Raw genomic sequence first — 14,270 nt, forward strand, 5'->3', positions numbered from 1 at the left:
TGATCCTCTGGGGAATGAAGCAATGAATGTCCTCTGACACCACCATAATCCCCCGGAACTTGTTTGAAATTCACATTCTTGGGTACATGCCAACCTACTGCATCAGACCTGATGTAGAGCATTCTATGTTCACAAACCTTCCTGGTGATTCAGATGCATGCTGAAGATGAAAACACTGGAGTTAGAGTTCTTCATGGAAGTTCCTGCTGTCAGATACACCAATGACATTATTTCTGAACCACAAATTATGGTTGGAAGATTGTTCCCAGATACAGATTTTCACATTCAATCCTTCATATCACCTGTCTTCTCATAAACACCTTCCCTCAAGCTGCCTGGACCTTACCCAGTGACGGGGTGTGTTCCCTGCTGTGGGTGTGTGTCTGCCAAACTTCTAACTCCTATGTCTGTGTTCACAGAGAAGTTCCGTGTATTTGGCCCCTCAAAGCCCATTGTGGCAGAGCTGGGCAAGGACATCACACTGTCTTGCTCCCTGGATCCAGAGATGAGTGCAGAAAACATGCAGGTGAGGTGGTTCCGGTCACATTTCTTGGAGTCAGTGTTCACCTATCAAGATGGACAAGAGCAGAATGAGGAGCTGATGGCCCAGTATTCAGGGAGGACCTCACTGGTGAGGGAATATCTAAAAGAGGGGGAGGCTGCTGTGTGCATCCACAAAGTCCAGGCTGCTGACAACGGGCTGTACACCTGCTTCTTCAGCAATGGAGTCTTTGTTGGGCAAGCCATCTTGGAGCTGCAGGTGGCAGGTTAGTGACATGGTTAAATATATCAGAGTCTTGGGGCTTTTGAGTTTGGGAGAACTTAGTGCAATGTAATTTACTGTCTCACTTCATTCATGAAAAAATAAAAGGCTTATTAATTCATAGTTGTATTAACTGTGAATATCTAAGGTACCCACTATATGTCTGGTCCTGTTTTAAGCAATGAACCAAATGAAGTTTTATACTCTGTGAGTTTATATTTTCAATGGTAAATTGAGAAATCATAATAAATAAGCATGTCATACATGATGCTATTAAGTGTTCAGTGATGAGAATAAGAAGCTAAATGACCAGTGGAAATGGTCAGCAATGTGGGTCTGGTCAAATTACATTAATAAATGGGAGCTCAGCAGGGTCATATTTGAGCATTTTGTATCTGAGCAAAGACTGAAAGGAAAATAGGTATTAAACTAAGTAGATATCTGGGATATGTGAGTTCTTCCCCTCCCCCCCCCCAGTTCTATTGAGACACAATTAATATACATCATTGTGTAAATGTAAGGCATAGAACATGATGATTTCATTCACATACACAGAGAGATGATTGCCCAGTAATCTAACTAACATTCATTTTCTAATTTAGGTGCAATAGAAAGAAAAATAAAGCAAAGAGGAAATATTTTCTTTTGTGAACAACCTTTTAGGACTTACTCCCTTAATTATTTTCCTACATATCACACAGCAGTGTTAGCTACAATCATCATGTAGTAAATCACAGGGAAGGCAACTTATAAGAAGAGGGAGCAGCCAGTGCGAATGTCCTGGAGTGAGAGTGTGTTTGATATATTCTTTGCTCACATGGAGTCCTCAGGGCTGGTGGGAGGGTGTAAGAAGGCACCTGTTAAGAGGTGACAAATTTTTACAAAAATATGTCATGGGTACATAGTATGCAGGTTTAGAATGCTTGATTAATGCTACCAATGGTAATTATAAAAATCTCCATAGGAAGTAGACTTGAGCTGGGACTTCATTTTATCAAACAAGTTTCCATAAGTGCCTTCAAACCAGAATAAGAAAGGATGATGGAGTCCACTGAGAGTTGTTCACTGGCTCCTGGCTGAGGGAAGACAGCCTCAGGGGAAAGGCTGGTGACAGGCCACACTCCATGAGCACATCCTCCAGGACCTGGACTGTGATGTACTTCCATGGAGATGGCAGAGGCTTCCCTCTGCCATGGGGCCAGCACTTTAAACCTCTGCTGAGTCACATGAGCTGATCTCTCATGAGACACATGAGGTCGTATGACTGAACCCAGGGCCAGAGTGTGAGGGGACTAACATGTACAAGTCAGGGTGTGAGATCAATATGAAGAACGATGAAGACTTAGGAATATTTCTATAACTGACTTACTACAGATGAGACAAAATAATGCATTAAAAAGTTGTGGAATTTTGAGTGTGAAGAGCATATGAGGTGTCCTGTTGGATGTAACCCACAGGGATGGAAGTTGGGAGATTAGTGAGTTGATATTTGCAAGTGATGTATGAGGAGACACAACAGCTGTGGGAAAGAAGCCCTGGGAGAGGGTGTGAGATAAGACTGGCCTTTAAGTGTTGAACCCCGGGCTTGTGCTTCCTTCAAGGAGCAGGTGCAGGGAGAAAAGTCAGGAAAGGGGCTCAGCAGGGGGTCCAAGTTACAGCAAGCCACCCTTAAGGAAGGGAAACCAAACAGAGTTGGAGATGTTTTCAAGATGAAGTCAGGGTGTCCCGTGCTGAAGGGAGACTGGGTGAGAAGGATGAGGCGATTGGGGATGTCAAATAGGAGCAATTTTTTGGTTCCTTAGAAGAGATTCATTGGAGCAGGAGGAGGAGCTGCACTGTGGTGGCTGAGATGTAGGTGAGAAGTGAAAAACTAGTTGTTTGTAGATTATAGAGTGCATTGTTCTAATAGGGAATAAAAGATACCCTAGAAAGATTTGAACATGTTAATATGATTATAGAAATAATAGGTAGAAGGTAGAGATTAGTAGTCATGAGTAAATACATTCAAGATGTAAGAGATATAAGAGGAGAGGGAGGGGAAGGTAAAGGAATGAAGATTAGAGAGAGAGAGAGAGATTGAGAGAATATGAATGAATGATGGGAACAGCCCTCAGGAGAGAGGACGACCAGTGGGGTTAGAGCTCAGGGCACAGTCATCCTTGGTGGGGAGATTCCCTCTCCCTGAATGCCAGGAGGGTGGGAGTGAGGTCAGCTGGGATAAAACAGTTTTAGAGTGATTAAAACAAAACAACATACATTCCACAAATTCTCTACTTTCAAACATTTTCTTTATCTAGACATGCATTAAAGATTTTGCATTTAAAAAATGTATGGTGGAGTTTAATTTATGCCTTTGAAAATTTTTGTACTATGTACCTTATTCTACCAGGATTTATGTGAGTTATTACCCTTGATTTATGTTACTGGGCTGTGTTTAGAGACAGATGTCAAATTCATTTTCCTCTCCTTTGGGCATCATCTCTCTACCTGCAGGGTTCGGGGAGGAGCCTAGGCCCTTCCACCCTCTCATGCTCCTTCCTTCTGGTCTCAGTGTTGGGTTTACCATCTTGCTTCCCCAGGGATGTTCTCCCCCATACTCCTCAGAATGCACCTTGACAGCCTCTCCTGGAGGTATGCACAGGCAGGTCCTGCCCCACCTGGCTCTCATATTCCCTCCGCAGGTGTGGGCTCTGCCCCCCAAGTGCACATCTCGGGGCCAGAGGAGGACGGGGTGCATGTAGTGTGCATGGCCTCAGGTTGGTTCCCGGAGCCCCAGGTGAAGTGGAGATACCCCCGTGGGGAGCCGTTCCAGAAGTTCTCCAAGGTCCAGGCCCAGGACACTGAGGGGCTGTTCAGTGTGGAGGCCACTCTGGTGGTAAGAGACAGCTCTGTGGGGAGCGTGACCTGCTCCATCCTCAACCCTGTCCTGGGCCAGGAGAAAGCCAGGACCATTGTCATCCCAGGTCAGTGCTGTTTCCCCCTCCCACTCCCTGAAGGGTGAGAGGGAGGGGTTGGCAGCCCCAGGTGTGTGCTGGGCTGGGCTGTCCTGAGCTGTGTCCTGATGGGGTCTCTGTGGGGTCTGTGTCTGCAGAACCCTTCTTTCCCAGGGCCTCTCCCTGGAAGCCGGCTTTCCTGGTGATGCTGCCCTTGCTGCTGCTCCTGCTCCTGGGGGCTGCTTGCTACACCCAGAGAGAACATTCCAGAAAGATGCAGGAGCTGCAGGAACAGAGGAATCTGTGCCAGACTAAGGAGGAGGACAGACAGACCAAGGAGGAGGCCCTGAAGGACACAGGTAAGGATGAATACTGGTCCAGGCTGTTGAGTGTGGCAGTTGATACTGAGAGGTACAAGCTGACCATAGGTCCATTCTGCTGTGAGATCAAATCTGACTCTTTGGGACACTGAGTCCCAGAGAGAACAATGGGGGCCAGTAGTCTCAGATTGGTTTGATGGTGGAAATTCTAGGACACAGAGTGATTCATTTTTGTGTCTTTTCTAGGCACATGTTTTTGTTCTTAGGGAGAGTTTTATGCTTATATTTTTCTCTCTTTCAGATGAACTCCAGGCCATTCTAGGTAAGCTCTGCTCTCCCTCCTGAATTCTCTATGTCCCCTTTATTGGTGACATTCTGGTTTTTAGCTCACCTGTTTCCTGTGTTGCTTTTCAGACCAGAGGAAGGCAGCTTACCTAGCTGGTGAGTGCTGTTCCCAAATCTCATGTCTCTGGACCCCCTGTTCCCTGGGGTCCCTCCCTTGTCTAAACATAGACATGTGTCCCCTTCCCTGGGGTGGAAGTGGGAGCTGGTAGGAGGTAGGACCCTGCTCCATGGGCTCTCCAGATCTGGGTGCTGTTTCCCTCCTAGTCTTGGGATTCTGGTGGGATGATGACCCTGGAGTCTCCTGCATCCTGGGTCTCATCACAACCCTGATCTTCCTACCGTGGTGCTGGCCCTATAGCCTTCAGTGCCTCTCACTCTTGGTCAGCACCTCGAAGCCAAGCCAGATGCTCTGAGATTTTATAAATGAATGGACTCTTCAAGTTTAGGAATATCAGCTTCTCCTTCCCTCTCTCCCCAAACACCCCCAAGAAGAGTCTGTTCTCTCTGCTCCTGAAAATGCTGATCAATAGTGATGGGAGAGGATGGGGTGACCCTTCAGGGAAGAGGTGGGGGTACTTTCCATCTCCCAGTTAGTGTTTATCTCTAGAAAAATTCCATTTGAGAAAAATGGGCCACTCCTACTCTGAGCTGGTGTGATGTCCAAATTGTTTTTTCGTTTCACTTCCCACTAATTTCCCAGGAAATACTGAATATAATAATTATGAAATAGCATATACATTAAAAAATATCTTCCCATTTACTGGTTTTGATATTTGTGGCAAAACTGAGTAGTACATGAAATAGGTTTTTGAAGTCTGTGAGGCCCAGAGTGGCTCAGTGACTTGCCCAGAGCCCCACAACAGCAGCAGGCAGGGCTGGGTCAGTCTGTCCTGCAGGCTCCTGACCTGAGCCAGGGATTTCCCACCACCCCCTGCTGTCTGCACAGGGCAGGGGGTCATAACTTCTCAGCCTCTCCTCTCCACCCCCTAGAGAGTCTCACCTACAGAACAGGGGGAGCCCAGGGCCCGTGGATCAACAGAGCAGGTGGCTATGCTGAGGTCTCACCTGTGTGTTTCCTTTCAGCCTGGAGGAAGGCCCAGCTGTATGCAGGTGAGTGACCCTGTGGGTCCTGGGATGCTCTCCCAGCCTCTCCTTTGCCCCTTCTCTATCAGGGGCCCCACCAGGAAGGGGCTGGAGTCCCTGGTCTCCTCTCACTCTGGAGCCTCCATCTGAGAACTGCAGGCCCCTCTTGTGAGCACAGACCTGCCTCCACCTGCCCTGTCCTCCCTGCAGGTCATGTGGGGTCAGGACACCCTCTGACCCTTTGTTACCTGGTCCTTCCTATGGGTGAGGACAGTGAGGACAGTGTGAGGAGAAGCTATAGCAGGGTCATAGCTGTGTGGGTCAGGAATTGCTGATCTCTGAAAGATTCCAGGCAACCTGCTTCATGCTTAGGAGTCAGGTGTTGCTAAGGGGGGTCTTTGTTTATGAATCCTTCTGGATCCCAAATTCCTGTCCTTTTTTTGGATCTAGTTTTTGTTTCCTGTTTCCTCTTGGTTCTTTGTCTTCTCATGCTCTGGTCCATGTCCAAGCTAGATTTTCCCTCTAAGCCTTTTTGGTTACTGAGGATTTAGTAGCTTTAGAGCAGGTGTTCTGAGTCTGACTGCATAGCTTGTGATGTTATGGACTATTTTTTGGGACCTGTGAAAGATCTGAAATTACAAGAAAAATTCTATGTGTGTGTCTGTATTTATGTTTGTGTGTCTTTGTAACGAGATAAACAGTGTATGATTTTTCAGAACCATCATCTTTTTTAGAATTCTCTATCTGAAAGTTTTGTGGTCTCTGTAATTTTTTTTAGATATAATTTTATGGATTGGAAAAGAACAAACCTAGAATGGTTTATAGTCCATTTCAAAAGAGTAGGGAGGATTTTGAAAGAAAAGTCTAGATGGACAAAGAGAGAGAGAGAAGGGAAGGAAGTAGAGGGGTGTGTGGGAGAAGAGCCTTCTAGAGATTTGGGACTGAGAAGAGGCCACAGGGCACAGTCACCAGTTTGAATTTGTGCAGTGCACATGCTGTGCAAGGCTTAGAAGTGAAACACAGTGGGCTTTTGTCAAATATTTCAAATAAACTTATACTTTAACAAAATATTGAGGTGACCATTGTCTCATTGAGCTCCCTCTGACATGACCGCCTCCATCCCCCCAGAATATATATTCTATATTCTATATTCTAGGAAGGTCAGAGATGCTGATGGAGGAAGACTTGAGCCTCATGTGCCTGAGTCACACACCCTTTCCCTGCTCAGGGGTTTGATTATTGTCCTGGACACAGACCCTGAGCCACAGAGATAGGATTGTGGGGGAGGAGACTGGGACCATGAGTGTGAGGACTCTCCTGAGAGTCTCCCTGGTTCCCCTGGGGCTCAATTCCACACAGTGAGGATCACAGAGTCTTCTTTTACTATTTTTCAAATCTCTGCTGATTTTATGTCTCACGTATTTTAACATAAACTTTTCTTTGGCATGTAAAAAGAATGATGTTTTTGAATGAAAAACCATTAGTACACTAGAATCAACATTTTGATCATCAAGAGTTTCACAGATGGATTCATGTGTGATCTTATATCATTTATAAAATTTAACAAAAAAATTTGACTTGAATTTTTGCCACAAATATTAATGGACTAGTGCAGCGCAGTGCATGCACAGTCCTGGGCACACTGTGTCTCACATTAAATGTCATTTGATTTTCTCCTTTTGTTCCTGCCACTCCTCTTCCTGTTCTCCTCCACACCCTCTTTTTTTTATTGTATGAAGAAGTATGGGTAGAGAATTACAGTTGGATATCCAGTAATGTCTTAGTGAACAAATAAATTTAAAATCATATTTTTTCTTAAAGAGGTCACCTGGGTCAGCCCAGTCATTGTATGTAATCTAGTTTCTTATCAAGCAACTCAGCATAGATGGAAATGCCAGTATCTCTGGCTGACCTTATCAAGTGTGGTTGGTGTCACACATTTATATACCATGTGTACAAGAAAATGCTGTTCCTTAGGTCTATAAATGTGGATCCTGAGTTCCCTTCTCTCCTTCTCTCCCCTCACACAGTTGGGAAACTCATTCTCCCCTGATGGCCTCTCAGAGTCTTTCCATGTACCCAACCTGAGTGTTGGGGAATGACCTGAATTTCTTCTCCCTAAGGCAGGTGTGGATGTGGGATGACATGGCCTTGGGACAGTGGAAAGAGGGGCCTGTGCTCTCCTTTCAGTAATTTCATGAGCTCCCCTGGGCCCACTGGTCTAAGAGCCTGTGTGGCACATGCTGAGGGGTGCAGGCATGTCCCATCTGGTCATTAGGGCTTGTGACCCTACCTACTCTACTGCAGAGTCAGGGGTCTGGCCAGCAAATTGATAAACCTTCTGGTTCCTTCTTGTCCCACATCCTTGTCCTCCTCTCCTCACCTGTCCTTCCCTCCCTGCCTGCTCTCTAGGCCTCTCTCTTTCCCTCCATCTCCCCCCAGAGCATGGGACAGTCCTGGATCCTCATCTCTCCACCTGCATCCTGGGGTCCTGGTGCTCCCTCCAGATGCTCCCCTGACAAGGCCCTGCTCATGTGGCCTGCACCGCCCACATGGGGCATCAGAGCTCCAGCTGCTGCTAATACATCACCACACCCTGAGCAGCTTCATCCACACAGTTTATCATCTCACACATCTACAGGGAAGACACCTGAGACTGTGACCTGGGGACTATATCCATGGTCTGGCAGCTCCTTCCTTCCAGGAGCCCCTTCCTTTCCCAGTATCTAGACCACCCCCACATTGGCTGAGGACCCCCATCCTCTGTCTACATGGCCTGTCATGTGGCCTCTTTATGGCCCTGCTGCTGTCACCATATGACTGGTTCTGAGCATAGGTGCAGAGTCACCACTGTTAAGGCTCATGTGATTGGTTCCCCCTAATGATCCCCAATAACATCCCTGTTACCAGGTCCCTGTCTCTGTCCAGCCTGCAGATTTCTCTTTCCTCTGCTCAGCATACATATTTACATGTTGTTGGGATTAGGACATGAACATCTCTGGAGCCATTTTTTTGCTTAGAGAAATTTTTCTTGGAAGCTTCCAGCTCTCTGATCTATTCTTGGAGTGATCAGGTAAGACCATCTACTATTTCTGTGTCCTTTTCTGTCTATAGGGATTATTTTGCTCCCACAGTCCGTGTTAATGTGCAGATATGTCACTAGTGTTTGATCTTCTCACTGTGTGTCCATGATCCCTACTCTGCACGTCTCTCTCCCCCTAGAACCCTCTCCATCCCTTCCTGAGTGGGCAGGACCCTCTGCTGAGTGTCCTGAGTCTCCTCACTCATGTCACAGTCACCCACCCCTGTGTGCATCTCAGTCAGGTTTGTTTCATTCTCTTTCTCTGTGTCTCTCTGTTGCTCTCTTCTCTCTGTGTCTCCCTTTGTTTGACAAATAAATTTATACAGAATCAGAAGAAAAACTCTGCCTACCAGCCTCTGTTTCTATGGTTCAATAGGCCTTCCCTGTCCCAGGAGGCAGGAGCATTGGGCTGCACGCAGGCCTGCACTAGGTTGTAGCCTCTCACCTGTGGCTCAGAGAGAAGCTGCACATTCAGATTTATTAGTTCTTCATAAGTACATACAGTCTTGGACATTTTCATCTCCATAGAAGATCTTTTCAAGAAGACCTATATTCTAGGATGCTTGTGTGTCTGGTGACTTGGAAAGCATAATTTGATGGTCATATCTAGGTAATGATCTTTCTGTTCAGTTGGTGTCCAACCTGTCAGTCCTTGAGTATTAATCTTTATGGCTTAACTTTCATGGGAAATTTTCAGCACAACTGTGTGTGTGCATGTGTGCATGAATCTCAAAGTTAAATGCATCAACTGAATGATTCCAAACATATGCACCTGTGAATTCTGTGTCACTGTCATGTAGAAAACTAGGTGTGGACCCTGATGTGTCAATATCTAGAGTCTCTCATGTGACATGTGTGTCTTTGCAGATTGGCGGAAGGAGCAATTCCGGGCCTGTGAGTGACTCTGTTCTCTCTGGGGCTGCTCAGCTTTTGGCATTTCCTTCTGTTCTCTGTGTGGGCACAGACTCTGCACCCTCTGTGGGGGTGGGGTGGGTGCAGCTGTGACATCACACAGCTGGGCTGGGTGGGGGAGAGCTGGTCATGGGTGCTGAAGGGGCCCCTTTGTCCTTGGGGTCCAGGCAGGTCCCCAGGGTTCCTGTGGCATATCTGACCCCCAATAAGTCTCTGGCTTCTTCCTTTGCTTGGGGGAACTATGGGCTAGAGTCATGAAGCTCTCATTTTAAGGGGCATATCCCTCCCCACACACAGCTAGTTGTCTGGGGTGAGGTTTATATGTCCTTGTCATGGGTCAGGGGGCCTTGTATAATGGGGAAATCTCTCTGTAGGGTCTGTCACTCTGGATCCAAGTTCTTGCCACCGAGGAATTGTCCTCTCTCATGATAAGAAGAGTCTGACCTGTAATCACAATGGCATAAAAGGGGGATACACCGTTTTGGGTATTGAGGGCATCACATCAGGGTGCTGTTACTGGGAAGTAGAGGTCAGGAATGGAGACAGAACTGAGTGGGGGCTGGGGGTCTGGAGGAAAGATGAGAAAACTAGATATGATTTTCCATCCCCACTACAAGGGAAATGGATTTTTGCTCGGTTCAAAAATGTTTTGCAAGTTTTTACTGACCCTGATACTCCCCTACTCCTTAGGTGGGTTCCCCACAGGGTGGGGGTTTTCCTGGACTATGATCACGGGGACGTCTCCTTCTATGACATGACTGATGGCTCCCACATCTTCTCCTTCCCTCCTGAGTCCTTCTCTGGGACCCTCTTTCCATATTTCGCCTGTTATTTTGGCGACGTGTCCCTGATCCTCTGCCCGCTGGAGGCTGGGCCCCAGAAGCCCTCTGTGCCCATGAACAATCCTTCTCTGGAGGAGCCTGTGAGCCCCCCAGGGGAGGGGATCCCCTCAGGCCCTGGTGTGGATGGGGCTCCCCCAGGGCCTGAAGCTCCCCTCCTCCCCTCCACCCCTGGGACCGTGTCCCCATGAGGCCTCTCCCTGCCCAGCCCTGCCCTAGGCTCTTCTTAGGGCTCTTCTTTGTCCCTGTGAACAAACCTGTGAGTGAGTCCCGGATGCTGGAGTCTCATCCTTCTGCTCTGGGTGCAGATTCCTGGGCTGTGGCTGAGAGAACAGTCAGGTCAGGCCTTGTGCTGAGGCAGCAAAGGGTAAAATTAACTGACTTTGAATTGTTTTGGAGTAGGGATGAGTTTTACCATAGGAAATCACTTTTCTTTTGGTAAAGAAAATATTTCATGGAATTTTCATGCTGTCTGGACAAGAAGGGGGTTGAGTTCTGAGTTATTCTCTAAATTAGTTGCAGTTTATTTCATCCAACTTGAGTTTACACAGAAGAAACCATATTTTGAAGCAGGATCTCCAGTTCTGTTTTGAGGGATGTGATTATATACTTGGTCATCCATGTTTTCAGGGAAATGGTAGTTGATTGACTTTTAGCAGAGGCCAATATTCTACATTACATTTTCCAATCCTGGAATGGAAGAAATACATCTACTTTTTCAAACTTCATAAAATTTCTATTATTTGTAAAAAAAACTTGTGCTGTGTTAAGGTGGGGAACTCAGGAGAATCATTTGGTTTCACCTTTTGTGTCTACACCCATTGAAAGGAGATAACTGCTCCCTGAATGAAGATGAGAACAAAGAGATTTTTAGACTCAAGGTGGTTTGGGGAGCTGTGACCTGAGCTCCAGAGACCCCTGTGCTGACTTGGTCCTTCCACATCCTGAGACAAAGGGTCACGGGAACCACAGCTGCCAGAGGAAGCAGGATCCTGAGCTCCAGACCTGCAGGGAGGAAGGTGTGATCCCTCCCCCAGGGGGACTCTGACATGGTTCTGGTGGGAGAAGACGGAGAAGAGGGGTGGAGGAGTCAGATGTCACGATGGTGTGTGAGCCAGTACAGAAAAAGGACTGTGATAGTTTTAACATATTCTCTTTTTATATAGTGTTTTTTAATGTGTTTATTGTTCACTTTCTTCCCATCTGTATTTACCCTTATGCTTTTATACATATTTTGGGAGCTTGCTCTTATAATACTCTTCAGGCAAGAGAAAAGACAAAGGGAATGTGACTCAATTTGAGAAATAAGTAATAGAGCAATGTTAAATACAAAGATTGGGGCTGCCTGTCTCCTCACCTTGGGGAAAGGTGAGCACTTCTTCACCTGTAAAGGAAGGACATGTGTCTCTCTGGTCGTGCTGCTTTTCTTCTGGATCCTGCAATGGGATGTTTGTCATTTTTTTTTCACCAGCTGTTGGTTCTCCTTCAACTATTATCCATGCAACTTTCCTTCTGTTGTTAAGAAAAACTATTAAAAATCTACAAATGGTAAAAAGTTGTGTGTCTAAACAACTGATACATGAGTTGTGTGTCACCTGTGGCATTACAGGAATTTTAATTAGAAATAAATTTATGAAATTCTCTAGGGACTGTATACGGTTTGACTTGGGGTGTTTTCATTAATGAAGGAAATGTTTTCTGTGAAATTACCTGCTATCTTTCAGCAGAAAAGATAATTCAAAGTTTATAGTTTGTTGCCCCATAGACATTAAGTGTGTTTCTTCTTTATTTCACAATTATTTTCTTTCTTCAATTAAAAATATTTGTCAATATATTTATTTGAAACTTCATTTCCTGCTAGACAATATACAACATATTTTTTAAAATCTTCTTTGTGGCAAGTTATAATTTACCAGTTTGTTACTATTAATTAATTGAATAAATCATTTATATACTTTTCAGGAAGTCATTAACATGACACAAATTTCTTTTTTTTAAAGATTTATTTATTTATTTATATAAGAACTGGGGTATAGGGCAGATACGCGAGAGGGCGAGAGGATTCACCAGAGATAGAGTGGGAAACAGAACAGGCAGAAATGCACTGCTGAGGGGAGCAGCGGGCACGACAGGAGAGGTCTGCTGCAGGACTCTTGCCGGCCGGCTGGGATCGAACTGGCGCTGCAGAGGCTGCGGTCAGCTTCACAGCCTGGTGCTCAACTGTCTGCACCACCAGGGAGGCCCAACCTAACACAAATTTCTTCCCCGATTTCTGTCCTTTCTTCCCTTCAGCTTTTCACATATGACACATGGACTTTTCAATGCACCTGGAGGGAGGCTCTCATATCCTGTGTTGATAAAGAAGATTATCTATGTTCCTAAAATCATGTTCTCAGGTGTCCCAGAGACATGAACCCCAATTTTGGGGGCTCCTGCCAATGACTAACTGGGAATCCTGCCTCTGACCAAGGAGCCCTGGAAAATTTACACAAATTTCTTACTTTAAAGACAATTTTTTATCAAAAAAAACTTTATTTAAATTTTAGAAAACATTTTATTTGTGCTAATTTTAAAGTAAATGCATTTAAAATCCTCTGCCATTCAAGTAAAACAGGCTCTACTGAAGTCCCAGTTATCTTATAGCTCAGCACCTACCCCTGCAGAACTGAAGATCAGTCTGAGGATTCCTGTCATGGGACTCCAATCCTTTCACAGCTCTGCCGGGAACATATCATCACTGTGACCTCAGGCAGAGGAGACATGGCTCCTTCAGCCCTGGGGGTGCTCCCGCCTGACCTCTAACTCCCCTGAGGCTCATCTCCTGTCCTCCCTATTTGGTCTCTTCATTCCTACATTTCCCATCCCCCTCACCCCGACAGTCATGTGACCTTTCCCAGGCACCTGGAGGGATGCTCGCATCCTGTGTTGATCAGGAAGATCATATATGCTCTTAAAATCATGCTCTCAGGTGTCCCAGAGGCATGAACCCCAAGTTTGGGAATAACTGGGAATCCTGTCTCTGACCAGCTGACTTGGGGAGCCAGAGGTCACCCTGCCCCAGGGGAGGAGTGTCCCCTGCTGAGAGCAGCCCCAGGGCAGGAGGCCTCACCCTGTAGGGGAAGGGGAAAGGAAGGCCGAGGACCGGGGGGCAGGTCCCCTTGGGGAGGAACAGTCTGTGTCAGTATTGGGTCCTCTCCTCTGCCCTCCTGCACTTTAGTCAAGGGAGGGGTCACCTTAGAGGAGGAGGGGATAGAGGGGTGATGATGAGGGGTTCAAGGGATATCTTAGACCTGTGGGTGGGTGTGAACTAGAAGGTTCTGGAACCAGTTGGGTCTCCTGTGTGACCTGATGCAGGAGCAGCTCCAGGAGGAAGGAGCGGAGCTGACTGACAGGGAGAGTGAGGCTGCTTCTCCCCCATGGGAGCTGGTCTCTGCTGGGCAGGGGGCAGGAGCCATGATGAGAACAGTGCAGGGGGCATGGGGTGGGAAGGGCAGAGGGACAGAGGGGATCTGGAGGGTGAAGCCAGGACCCTGGGGAGGAGCCTGGGGGTCACTGGGGAGATGTGGGGAAGGAGAGTCTGGAGGGGCTCAGGCTGGTCCATCCAGTGAGAGTGGTGGTCCCCAGGCAGCTGCCCCTCGTTTTTTCAGAGTAATGTGGACACAGAGCTCAGAGCCTCATGCTCTGAAAATCTTTGCTTGGTTGTTATTTGATTTTTCCCCTTTTATATTTCTTATATAAAATTCTTTAAGACCCTATTCCTCTTGGTTGTGAACTAATGGGGCAATGGAGGCCATTCTTCCTGTGATCTTGGGGGTGGTGGTGTCCTTGGGGTGTGGATGGTGGTGTTGTAAGAGCAGGAAGGACACTGAGCATATTTTCTGATCCAGCAGATGGGGTAAAGGAAGAGTCCTGGAGCCCTCAGTGGCTTTTCAGGCTTTTATTGGGATTTACCAGGTACATGGCAGGCAGGGGTGCTGGGGAGCCAGGAGACTG

The 14,270-nt window shown here is 46.7% G+C and overlaps 1 protein-coding gene across 1 annotated transcript in view; it reads left to right on the forward strand.

The window, feature by feature from the left end:
* Positions 1-300: 300 nt before the first annotated feature.
* LOC311188092 (butyrophilin-like protein 1) overlaps positions 301-14,270 on the forward strand; it is a gene marked incomplete at its 3' end in the record, with an annotated part of 35,195 nt that continues 21,225 nt past the window's right edge. Inside the window, exons 1-9 of the mRNA XM_084259331.1 lie at positions 301-767; positions 3,445-3,726; positions 3,855-4,055; positions 4,318-4,338; positions 4,431-4,457; positions 5,445-5,471; positions 9,394-9,420; positions 9,813-9,945; positions 10,129-10,360. Coding sequence (XP_084115457.1) covers positions 404-767; positions 3,445-3,726; positions 3,855-4,055; positions 4,318-4,338; positions 4,431-4,457; positions 5,445-5,471; positions 9,394-9,420; positions 9,813-9,945; positions 10,129-10,360 — 1,314 coding nt within the window. The 5' untranslated portion in view covers positions 301-403. The remainder of the gene's footprint in view (positions 768-3,444; positions 3,727-3,854; positions 4,056-4,317; positions 4,339-4,430; positions 4,458-5,444; positions 5,472-9,393; positions 9,421-9,812; positions 9,946-10,128; positions 10,361-14,270) is intronic.

The sequence above is a fragment of the Talpa europaea genome, assembly GCF_964194135.1.
Source record: "Talpa europaea genome assembly, chromosome: 2".
Taxonomy (NCBI): domain Eukaryota; kingdom Metazoa; phylum Chordata; class Mammalia; order Eulipotyphla; family Talpidae; genus Talpa; species Talpa europaea.